The 12169-nt window shown below is 29.5% G+C and overlaps 1 protein-coding gene across 1 annotated transcript in view; it reads left to right on the top strand.

Annotated features, from left to right (window-relative positions):
* LOC134687214 (syntaxin-binding protein 5-like) overlaps nucleotides 1–3949 on the top strand; it is a 92177-nt gene extending 88228 nt beyond the window's left edge. Inside the window, exon 30 of the mRNA XM_063547338.1 lies at nucleotides 3113–3949. Coding sequence (XP_063403408.1) covers nucleotides 3113–3250 — 138 coding nt within the window. The 3' untranslated portion in view covers nucleotides 3251–3949. The remainder of the gene's footprint in view (nucleotides 1–3112) is intronic.
* Nucleotides 3950–12169: the final 8220 nt, after the last annotated feature.

The following is a 12169-nucleotide window of genomic DNA, read 5'->3' as shown; positions in this document are numbered from 1 at the left end:
CCCTCCTCGTAAAAATCCAGTGATCACAATACGCATGGATCTGTCATTGAAATAAACAAATATCTGATTATACATGCTAAATACGTACTCAATACCCATGCTTTTTGTTATTTGTTTATTATAAGGTGACAGTCGGTAAAACTCTGCTTCAAAACACAGCATTTAATGAGCAGCCACATTTGTTAAATCATAACAAACAGAGAGAGAGAAAAATTGACGATTATATGATATATTTGCGAAAATAATGATTAAATCGTGCACAGAGGACTATAAAGTTTATGATATATATATGCATTGGTTCAAAAATTGGATAAACATTATTTTTCACCACTCACTCGTTTCATATGACTTTAACTTATGTAGTAGGTAAAGATCAGAAATGTCTTATACAAGTTTGAACATCAGTGCCAAGCACTAATTTTAAAAGAGTTATGCCCCTAGGAAATATTAAGTAAATGGAAAATTTTATTGTTTGCGCTCTTATGTGTACAATTCTTGACTTATTAAATATAAAACTTATAACATAGGTTTTAACCAGCATTATTTCAGGCTAATTCATAGAAAATTAGTAACAAACTATTATTTATATACGACCGCAAATTTTGAAAAAATTTTCGTCGTATATTGCTATCATGTTGGCGTCGTCGTCTGCGTCGTCGTCGTCGTCCGAATACTTTTAGTTTTCGCACTTTAACTTTAGTAAAAATGAATATAAATCTATGAAATTTTAACACAAGGTTTATGACCACAAAAGGTGGGTGGGGATTGATTTTGGGAGTTTTGGTCTCATCATTTTAGGAATTAGGGGCCAAAAAGGGCCCAAATAAGCATTTTCTTGGTTTTCACACTCTAACTTTAGTTTAAGTTAATAGAAATCTATGAAATTTTGACACATGGTTTATGACCACAAAAGAAAGGTTGGGATTGATTTTGGGAGTTTTGGTTCCAACAGTTTAGGAATTGGGGGGCCAAAAAGGGCCCAAATAAGCATTATTCTTGGTTTTCACACCATAACTTTAGTATAAGTAAATAGAAAACTATGAAATTTAAACACAAGGTTTATGACCATAAAAGGAAGGTTGGTAATGATTTTTGGAGTTTTGGTCCAAACAGTTTAGGAATAAAGGGCCCAAAGGGTCCAAAATTAAACTTTGTTTGATTTCATCAAAAATTGAATAATTTGGGTTATTTGATATGCCGAAGCTAACTGTGAATGTAGATTCTTAATTTTCGGTTCCGTTTTCAATTTGGTCTACATTAAGGTCCAAAGGGTCCAAAATTAAACTTAGTTTTGATTTTAACAAAAAATGAATCCTTGGGGTTCTTTGATATGCTGAATCTAAAAATGCACTTAGATTTTTTATTATTGGCCCAGTTTTCAAGTTGGTCCAAATGGGGGTCCAAATTTAAACTTTGTTTGATTTCATCAAAAATTGAATAATTGGGGTTCTTTGAAATGCCAAATCTAGCTGTGTATGTAGATTCTTAATTTTTGGTCCCGTTTTAAAATTGGTCTACATTAAAGTCCAAAGGGTCCAAAATTAAACTAAGTTTGATTTTAACAAAAATTGAATTCTTGGGCCTCTTTGATATGCTGAATCTAAACATGTACTTAGATTTTTGATTATGGGCCCAGTTTTCAAGTTGGTCCAAATCAGGATCCAAAATTATTATATTAAGTATTGTGCAATAGCAAGAAATTTTCAATTGCACAGTATTCAGCAATAGCAAGAAATCTTCAATTGCACAGTATTGTGCAATAGCAAGATATCTTCAATTGCACAGTATTGTGCAATAGCAAGAAATTTTCAATTGCACAGTATTGCACAATAGCATAAAATATCTAATTGCACAATATTGTGAAATAGCAATTATTTTTTTCAATTGGAGTTATCTTTCTTTGTATAGAATAGTACATTTGTAGTTGAATCAACTTTAATCATAGTTTTATACAATATACAATGTATTTTCATTTTTACTACCAACTAATAAACTAAAACAATCTTTACCATTCAGTGATAACAAGCTCTTTTTATTACATTTTAATATTGTATGATGTATTTAAATCAGCAGTTATCGTTGCAAGCTTTATTAGAAATTTGAATTTAAATCAGTACATTATAACTTTAGTATAAGTGAATAGAAATCTATGAAATTTAAACACAAGGTTTATGACCATAAAAGGAAGGTTGGTATTGATTTTGGGAGTTTTGGTCCCAACAGTTTAGGAATTTGGGGCCCAAAGGGTCCAAAATTAAACTTTGTTTGATTTCATCAAAAAATGAATAATTGGGGTTCTTTGATATGCCAAATCCAACTGTGTATGTAGATTCTTAATTGTTGGTCCCGTTTTCAAATTGGTTTACATTAAGGTCCAAAGGGTCCAAACTTAAACTTTGTTTGATTTTGACAAAAATTGAATCCTTGGGGTTCTTTAATATGCTGAATCTAAAAATGTACTTAGATTTTTAATTATTAGCCCAGTTTTCAAGTTGGTCCAAATCGGGGTCCAAAATTAAACTTTGTTTGATTTCATCAAAAATGAATAAATGGGGTTCTTTGATATTCCAAATCTAACTGTGTATGTAGATTCTTAATTTTTGGTCCAGTTTTCAAATTGGTCTACATTAAGGTCCAAAGGGTCCAAATCACAATGTGACATAAACCTATGTTGTGTCAACTATTTAATCACAATCCACATTTAAAGCTGTATCAAACTTAAAAGTTGTGTCCATACTTGTCCCATCTGTTCAGGGTTCTACATCTGCGGTCGTATAATGCTGCGCCCTGCGAAAAAACTGGTTAAGAGTTATTAAAACATAATTTTGTAATTTTTAAAGATGGTACCACCCTCACTAAAAATTGATTTGGCTGGTTTAATTTTTATAAAATTTTGACAAAGTGTTGACTTTGGTCATATGACCATTATATAAAATTTTACAAAATTTGGAACCACACACTTTATCAGATTTATTTTTTTATCATTGAGAAGCTTACTTCTTTCTGAACAATAGAAATTGATTTAAATGTTCAGCAGATTTTTACAGAGTTATCGAACTTAAAATAACACTTATTTAGATAATGATGGCTTCATTACTTTAATATTTTCCAGTTATTCTTGGAGAGGGGAGAGAAACTTGGAGAACTTGGTGAACGGACAGAACAAATGTTACAAAATGCAGAAAGCTTCTCAAGTGCTTCACAAGCAATAATGTTAAAATACAAAGACAAAAAGTGGTATCAGTTTTAATTCTCAGCACGCCAATCATTGACAGCCACGTCATCATGATAAGACTCATAGCATACAATGGCAAAGATTTGATTCTGCCATGGCAAAAGATCATTATCAGAGTTTGCAGAAGTAGCAAAAACTGTAGGATGTAAAGTGTTGCCATCCTAACACAGATATGTTACTGTAATGCTCCACCCATGACAAGAGTTGCTATTGTTTTATTAGTTGCCATGACAACTAGAATTGAATAATGGTGTATTGGAACCTAGTTTGTGCAATAATTATAAATTTAAGATATTTATAAGGTCTAGATTTTTTTTCTTCTGTTTATTGAAATATTCTGATTTGTATGTGTAGAGTGATTTTTTTTATATATATGATTAAGAAATATATATTCATTATTTTATTGGGAAAATGCAATTTTTTATTGACTGTGTTTTCATTAATTTGTTCTTTAAGTTATTTAGCACGTCTATAAATCTACACAATTAATTTCTACTCTTAATAATGGAGCATTCCAGTACCAATGTTTTTAAAATAAGTAAGTAGGTTCTGATGGCTTAACATTTGCCCTTAAACTCCATGAAATACAAACTATTTAAAGTGATCATATACATTACAAAATTTAAATGAAAAACTTTGAAAATTACAGAATCTTATGTTTCCATTTAATGATTGGTGATAATACCTTTACAGAATGTTAATTGTTTTAAATGACTTTTTATGCCCCACCTACGATAGTAGAGGGGCATTATGTTTTCTGGTCTGTCCCTCGTTTGTTCGTTCGGCCGTTCGTTCGTCCGTTGTTTGTTCGTTCGTCCCGCTTCAGGTTAAAGTTTTTGGTCGAGGTAGTTTTTGATGAAGTTGAAGTCCAATCAATTTGAAACTTAGTACACATGTTCCCTATGATATGATTTTTCTAATTTTAATGTCAAATGAAAGTATTGACCCCAATTTCATGGTCCACTGAACAAAGAAAAAGATAGTGTGAAGCTCAGGTTAAAGTTTTTGGTCAAGGTAGTTTTTGATGAAGTTGAAGTCCAATCAACTTGAAACTTAGTACACATGTTAACTATGATATGATCTTTCTGATTTTAATGCCAAATTAAAGTATCGACCCCAATTTCACGGTCCAGTGAACATGTAAAATGAAAGTGCGAGTGGGGCATCTGTGTACTATGGACACATTCTTGTTGTTTTACAAAACAACATTTTTATTCAGTTCCTCAGACACCAAAAAATCTAGCATTATATACTCAGCTTTTTTAAATTTTCCTCCAAAATGAAAACTTTCAAATCTGAAATTATTCAAATTATAATGGATGTGATATTTGCTGATCAGACTAAAATGCTATAAATACTTTTTCAAGAAGTTGAATATATAACATGTGAATTTATAACAATGCGGCATTTTCCCAATTACATTTATCACAACATAAAAGCATTTAAAATTTTCTGACTCTTACTAAGTATTAGTGTGCAATATTCATGTCTGCATTAGTGCAATACTAATTATAGGAATATGTTATAATCAATTGTACTCTATTTTCTTACATTACCCTAAGATAATTAAGATTTTAGAACTTAGATATAGAATGTAAAGATTAATGATCTAGAATATTGTGGATTCACTTATTTCAATAGGTATCAATTTTCTTTGATTGAGAAAAACTTGCATTTTTAGTTGATATTTGATATCTTAGATTTGCCAAAGTCTACATCTAATCTTTTAATACAGAAAATGTGTAATTTGTTGAACATTTAAATTAGAGGCTACCTGTTCAAACAAAATCCATGAAATTTGTACCCAATGAATAATATTCAATCCACAACATCAATACTGACCATTTTGGACATCACATGTTCGAGAATTTAAGAATGTAATAGGTCAAGCATTATGAATGATCAAAATATAAATAGTTTGTTTGTGGTAATTAGATTCTGATAGGAAATTTTTTGACCTAATTTCGGTCATTTTCATATAACTTAAAAGTTGATGCCCCTTTAAAAAAAAAAATGGCAAATACCACAGCAGAGAGGATGAAAAGTGCAAATCCTTTTGGCAGATACCCCGGTGGCGTTAAAAAATGAACGTTATTCATTTGATAACAGTAAATTGGTGAAAAATACACTGGCTATCAACCAATCAAAACCCAGGATTCTTACATAAGGTGTAATTAAAATATATATAATATGAGTGTGTGCTTAAAAAGTTTTCTTACTCATTTCAATAAACACAATAAAATTATCAGAGGTTGGCTGTGACTTGTTACTCCTATCAAATATTTATCGCTAGTTATGTACATAGTGAGATCATTTTATTTGTAGTAAAATTTAGTTTTGTAGACAGATTTATTCTATTAGTACAAAATGTAATGGCATAAGATAATCTTTCATCCTAAGTTAAAACCAATTTCATTGGTTTTTATAATTAGAGCACTTCTCTTAATGCAAGTAGTTTTATGGGTTGGCTTGTTTGCTTTGTTTGTATAAACATTTGCTCCAGCGTTGTAATTAAGATTGACATCTGCCATCAATAAATAGGTGGGGATTCTGCTTGTATAACGTTATTGGATATTGAACAAACATGTTTTACGAACAAAGCAAGCAAGACTACCAAACCTTTAATCTACATGCATTAGGAAAATAGCTTTAATCTGTTTAAAATTTGGAAAAACAAGCAAACCTACCAAACCTTTAATCTACATGCATAAGGAAAATAGCTGTAATCTGTTTAAAAATACAAAACATGTGTCCACTCTTTTCATACAAGGACTTGACTTCAATTTCTTCAGCTCTTATTCGCATGTATCGGAAAAAGTTTTTATTTTGCTACAACTCAAGTTACATCACCACCGTAATACACACAAAAATTGAGGTGGACAACATTCCTTATTCATGTGTTCAGACCTACTAGAGATCAACAAGAAATGCTTAAACTATTATTTATAAATATGTGAAATATTCCTTCAATCTATCAGAATGTATTCTAGATTGGGAAAAACAAAACATTTTTATGAAGACATTGTTGAAAAGGAAAAATTTAATTGAAATGTTAAGTTTAATTTATGAGAATTGTTGAGTTTATCTATTATCAAGTGCAATAAAAGTTTGCAGGGTATAAAGAAATGCTAGTCTTCGAAACTATCAAAACAAGAGTATTTTTTTTACCTTTTTCTAAAGTTCTGACAAATTTTTTTTTAAATTTATTTATTGATTGATATGTAATTCATGTCACAGAATAAAATATTTTCAAACTTTATAATTTTATTTCAAATGAGTATTTAATAAAAAAAAAATCAATTCTTTCTTTTGTAAATTTTACCAGTCTTGATTTGATGGGCGGCTTATTTCAAGTTAATTTTTTGCAGATTTTTGTTCAAGTAAAGGCTTTTTCTTGTATAAATTTTTAGGGTGACCAGTAATTCAGTTTATGTTAAAAAAGAGGCATTTTTAAGGTGATGGGTTTAAAGATTTGATGCTGGAGACATTGTTACAACTCATTTGGTGGATAGATGTATTTGATATGCATTTTGTGATATAGCTTTTTTTATACTTTTTGTTGTTAACATTGTTTTCAATTTGACCTGTTCATGATCTCAAATGATTATGTATCTATTGTTTTCTTGTGAAGGGCATATGGATAAAGCTTCAAAAAAAATTCCCTTATTTTTATCTTCTATTTTATTGGTTAAAAAAAGAGAAGTACAAACACTGAGAAGTAGAAAAAATAATTACATATCTTTCTCTTTTTTTCTTTCTTTTTCAACTTGTCATGTAGCTATTGAATCATAATGGCTTTGGTTGAACTCTAGTGATGTCTAAGTTTTACCTCATGAGTTATATTTATTACCTTAAAAAAATGATAATTTGAATAGATATGATCAAGGAAATCCAGATATGAGGTGGTGATTGTGCAATAAAGTACAGCTTAAAATAAGGGAAATGCTTATGATAAGTGTCAATCAATGCAAATTTATCATTTTAATAGACTACCAAGATTATTTTATTTCTTTAAGACATTTTCTGTGAAATTTTTAAGATTTTGTTAGATCAAATGTTAAGCTATATTTCAAGACATGCCCCTGTTACTTTGTTTGTAGAAAAATGGCACAGTATTATTGCTGAATCAAATATTTCTTCTTATGTCAATACTATTAAGTATCTTTGCTCAGATTAAGATTTAGATGGGGAATCCTTGAAATGGCAGATGGCAGACGACCTTGAGACATGGCCACCCCTTTAAATTGGCCTCTTAACTCGGTCACTGCAGTGTGTCAATATCTATCTTTCAAGGTCATTTAAGGCATCATTACATGTTCATGATACAAGACCTGTTCCTGTCTTTGGCAGACATGGAAAAGATCAGGGTTCTACAGACATTAAAACTTTGCTCCACAAATAATTTAAACCAACATTAAAAAGTTACTACAGTAAAAAAATAATAAATTAGAAGTCGGATAACATAATTTTGTCAATACTTAGCAATATTTTGTTGAAAGGGGGGATTTAGTGTTATTTTTTGTAGAGGTAAACATTTAATTTCAAAAGGAGATATTATTCACTAAATGATTGATGTTAATTTTATATTTGTAGATAAATGAATTGTATATAGATAAAATATATATATATGTATAGTATATATGCTTGATGTGTACAGCTAATGGAGTAATCTGTTGTATATAAAAAGTTACTCACTTTTCATACTTGACCTTTGACCTTATGTAGTATTTGACAGGCATTTACATACTTTTTTACTTGGCATTATGGGTAGGTTGCTGGAAAGAACAAATTATTACTATATTTATTTGTTGTTTTACAAAGAAGTCTTGTGTTAAGATAACGGCATTGTATACCTTGGCTACGTCTTAATTATTCTTTGAATTTGAGCAAACCTGTATTTCATCGTTTAAGAATGATTGATGCATTCGCACGGTAAAAAATATTATTTATACTATAGATTCATTTATTTTTCATGGGTACTAATTTTCTTAAATTGAGGAAAACTTGCATTTTTGTGGATACTTGATTTCGTGATTTTTCCAAAGTTTGCATACAATCTTATAGAAAAAAAATAATGTGTTGAACATTTAAACCCTTGGTTTACTTGTTCACAGGAAATTTTGAAAATTGGTACCCAACAAATAATAATGAATCCACAGTATCCACCTGATTTAATGAATCTTGAGATATTTTTTTCAATATTGACAAAGTTTTAAAATGGTTACAAAGATAACATTGTTTTATGTTTATTTTTTTGTTATAAAATATAAAAAATTTCAAGATTCAAATTTTGGCTAATTTGAAAAAATAATGATAAAAGGGGTATAATTGACCAATTTGAAAAAAAATTCAGAAAAGGGATATGATTGGCCAATTTGAAAATATTCGGAAAAGGGATATGATCTTAACACAGACTTCTTTGCTGATTATGAATTCCATGTTATTTATTATTTTGTTATTGTTTTTTGTTTGATTGTTACGATACATTTTATAAGGCACAGATATTCATATACATTAGCTTGTTTCCTGTTTATTATTTAATTTCAACACAAAGGTATATGGGACCTTAAGCATATTGTGATACAGTTTTTGGTATAAATAATTCCAGTTATGCCTTTGTGTTAGGGGTAACGTATGTTTCCATGTCTCGTAAATAAACATTCCTTCTGTATTTATCATATATAAAAATAGGGTAGAAATAATAAGTAAATAGACGTGTAGAAGGTTATATGATACTGTTCATAGGCAAATACAGATTTATAGGGGTTTAAAGTTATATAAAGTGACATTGTTAGAAATTATATGATAAAATCAGATTATATATATTCATACTGCAAATATGCTATTTGTGCATTCAGAATGTACTCAGTTTAAACTTTGGCTTTATATAGTCTCTGGCCATATAATTCCTTGTTTGTGAAGTTGATAATGTGTTTCTCTATGAGTTTTATTAATGACATGTTCAATTGTAATTTCAAATTTTTCTGCTTCAAATCAGTTATTGTTTTAACCTGAAACATTACATTTATAACTATTTTGAGAAATGCTGTATGAAAAAACAATTGTATTTAAATATATGAATTTTATTTATATTTGGCTTAAAATAGCAAGAAATGCTTGGCACAGTTTTGCATTTCACCTATTTCTAAGCCTTGTACAAATAAATCATATTTATTTCAACAATGTATAGTTAATCTGTATTCATAATCATAATTTATTTAATTACATATCTTTATTAAATCCTCTTTGTGAAAAACTATCAGGGATATTGTTTATTTATAACTTATCAAATATATACAAAAGTCCATGAAAAGTCTTCTCAGAAAAACTTGCACTACTTTACACTTGAGTGAATATATCATACAATATCAATAAGAGGCTTTATCTGTAACTGGTCAATATTTTAAAGAAATTTTGTATTATTCTGTCATCAAATTTTTTTTTATGATCATCATTTTTTTCTCAGAATTTGGCTTTGAATAATATATTTTTCTCTAAGGGGAAGGTAGGTATATAATTTTTTGGAAATTTGTCTTTTTAAGGGCTGTATCTTTCAAAAGAGAAAAAGAACAATAGTCTGACTGGGAATATGAGAATACAAGGCCTGTTATTTTTATTTGTGCTAGTCTTCAAATGGTAATGGAGAACTTAACATTATGATAAATTCCTTCCTTGTGCAATTCTGTTGTTTTGTATTTTTGATCTCATTTTATTATTTGTTATAAGGGGAAGTAACTCTCTTGTTTTGTTAAAAGGGAGATAACTAGCTGTGCCGTATGTTGTAATCAATCATTGCAGTTGTTAACTAGTGAAATGAACACTGTACATAAATCTGTAGAAATTAAGAGAAATGGTAATAAAAACTAAAAATGATTCAGTGTATTATAGTTATTTTATATTTCCTTCCATTTTAGCTAACTTGGGGTAAATCACCATTTTGAGCATATGCCATCACTTTGAGTCAGTCATATCCATGATTGAATACAGGCAAGTCACAACTTGTTAAAAGTAAACTATTATAGATCAAAATACAGCATTAAACACAAAGCCTTGGCTCACCACAAACAGCAAGCTATCAAGTGCCCAAAAATAACTAATGTAAAACATGTTAAAACAGGAAAAACAACTTTCTAATCTATATATAAAAAACAAGAACGGAGAAACACTTATATCACATCAACAAATGATAACAACTGGTTCCTGATTTAGGTCAGGTGCAAACAAACTTTTTAAATGTTTTAACAAGCAAAAAAAGTTTTAACTGAATATTTTCAAGTATTAAGTTGAAACCGTAGGTTCAATTATTGAACTTCAATACTTTGTAATACCAGTAGTTGACTTATTTATACCCAACACCTCCAATTCGTCTTCAAAATGAAAATAAGGAGATGTGGTATAATTGTCAATGAGATATTTGTACAGCCGTCAACAATGAGAAAAACCCATAAATTATAGTAAAGTTATGTATACTTCAATGCTACTTTTAACTTCTCCTTCTGTCATGTGCACATTTTTGTCGAGCCTTTGACTTTAGTCGAAAAAGCGAGAACTGAGCGATTCTACATTCCGTCGTCGTCCACAAATATTCACTCTGTGGTTAAAGTTTTTGAAAATTTAATAACTTTCTTAAACTATAATGGATTTCCACCAAACTTGGACAGAAGCTTGTTTATGATCATAAGATTGTATCCAGAAGTTAAGTTTTCAAAAATAAAAGTCCATTTTTTCTGTTTTTTAATTATAAATGGACTTAGTTTTTTCTGCGAGGAAACATTACATTCACTCAGTGGTTTAAGTTTTTAAAATTTTAATTATTTTCTTTCACTATCCTGGGTTTGTACCAAACTTTGACAGAAGCTTGTTTATGTTCATAAGATAGTATCCAGGAGTAAATTTTGTAAAAAAATGAATAATTTTTTTTCGTATTATACTTTTAAATGGATTTAGGTTTTCTGCCAGGAAACAACACATTCACTCTGTGGTTAAATTTTTTTTCGAGCCTTCGACTTTAGTGGAAAAAGCGAGACTAAGCGATACTACATTCTGTCGTCGTCGTCGGCTGCGTCCAGAAGTAAAGTTTGCAAAAATAAAATTCCTTTTTTTCTGTTTTTTGCTTATAAATGGACTTAGTTTTTTCTGCGGGGAAACATTTTATTCACTCTGTGGTTAAAGTTTTTAAAATTTTAATAACTTTCTTTAACTATCATGGTTTTGTACCAAACTTGGACAGAAGCTTGTTTATGATCATAAGATAGTATCCAGAAGTAAATTTTGTAAAAAGATAAATCCAGTTAACATAAAATACAGTCTGCACTTTAAGTTTTTAAAACATTTATTCGATTCATAAACTATCCTGAAATGTATACCAAACTTGGACAGAAGTATCTTACAATCAAAAGATAGTATCAGTAGGAATATTTTTATTGATTGTTTTCCTCATTTTTGTTGAGCCTGGGAGTTACAGCAAAAGTAGGCGAGACACTGGGTTCCGCGGAACCCTTACGATTTTTTTTAAATCTAATAACTTTCTTCATTGTTCTTATACTTTTTTAAATTTGTACCAAACTTGGACAGAAGCTTGTTTATGATCAAAAGCTAGTATCTAGAAAGGAAATTTGTTAATATTTGGTACCTGTGTATCTGTATTTTACTTATAAATGGACTTAGTTTTTCTTCCAGTTAACATTACATACAGTCTGCAGTTAAAGTTTTTAAAACATTTATTCAATTCATAAACTATCCTGAAATGTATACCAAACTTGGACAGAAGCATCTTACAATCAAAAGATAGTATCAGTAGGAATATTTTTATTGATTGTTTTCCTCATTTTTGTTGAGCCTGGGAGTTACAGCAAAAGTAGGTGAGACACAGGGTTCTGTAGAACCCTTACAAAATTTTATTGGGTTATAAAGGATTTAAAAATCCTTGCTCCT

The sequence above is a fragment of the Mytilus trossulus genome, chromosome 10, assembly GCF_036588685.1.
Source record: "Mytilus trossulus isolate FHL-02 chromosome 10, PNRI_Mtr1.1.1.hap1, whole genome shotgun sequence".
Classification (NCBI taxonomy): Eukaryota; Metazoa; Mollusca; class Bivalvia; order Mytilida; family Mytilidae; genus Mytilus; species Mytilus trossulus.
Note: the sequence above shows the minus strand (reverse complement) of the source record. Positions and strands in the feature narration are given on the sequence as shown.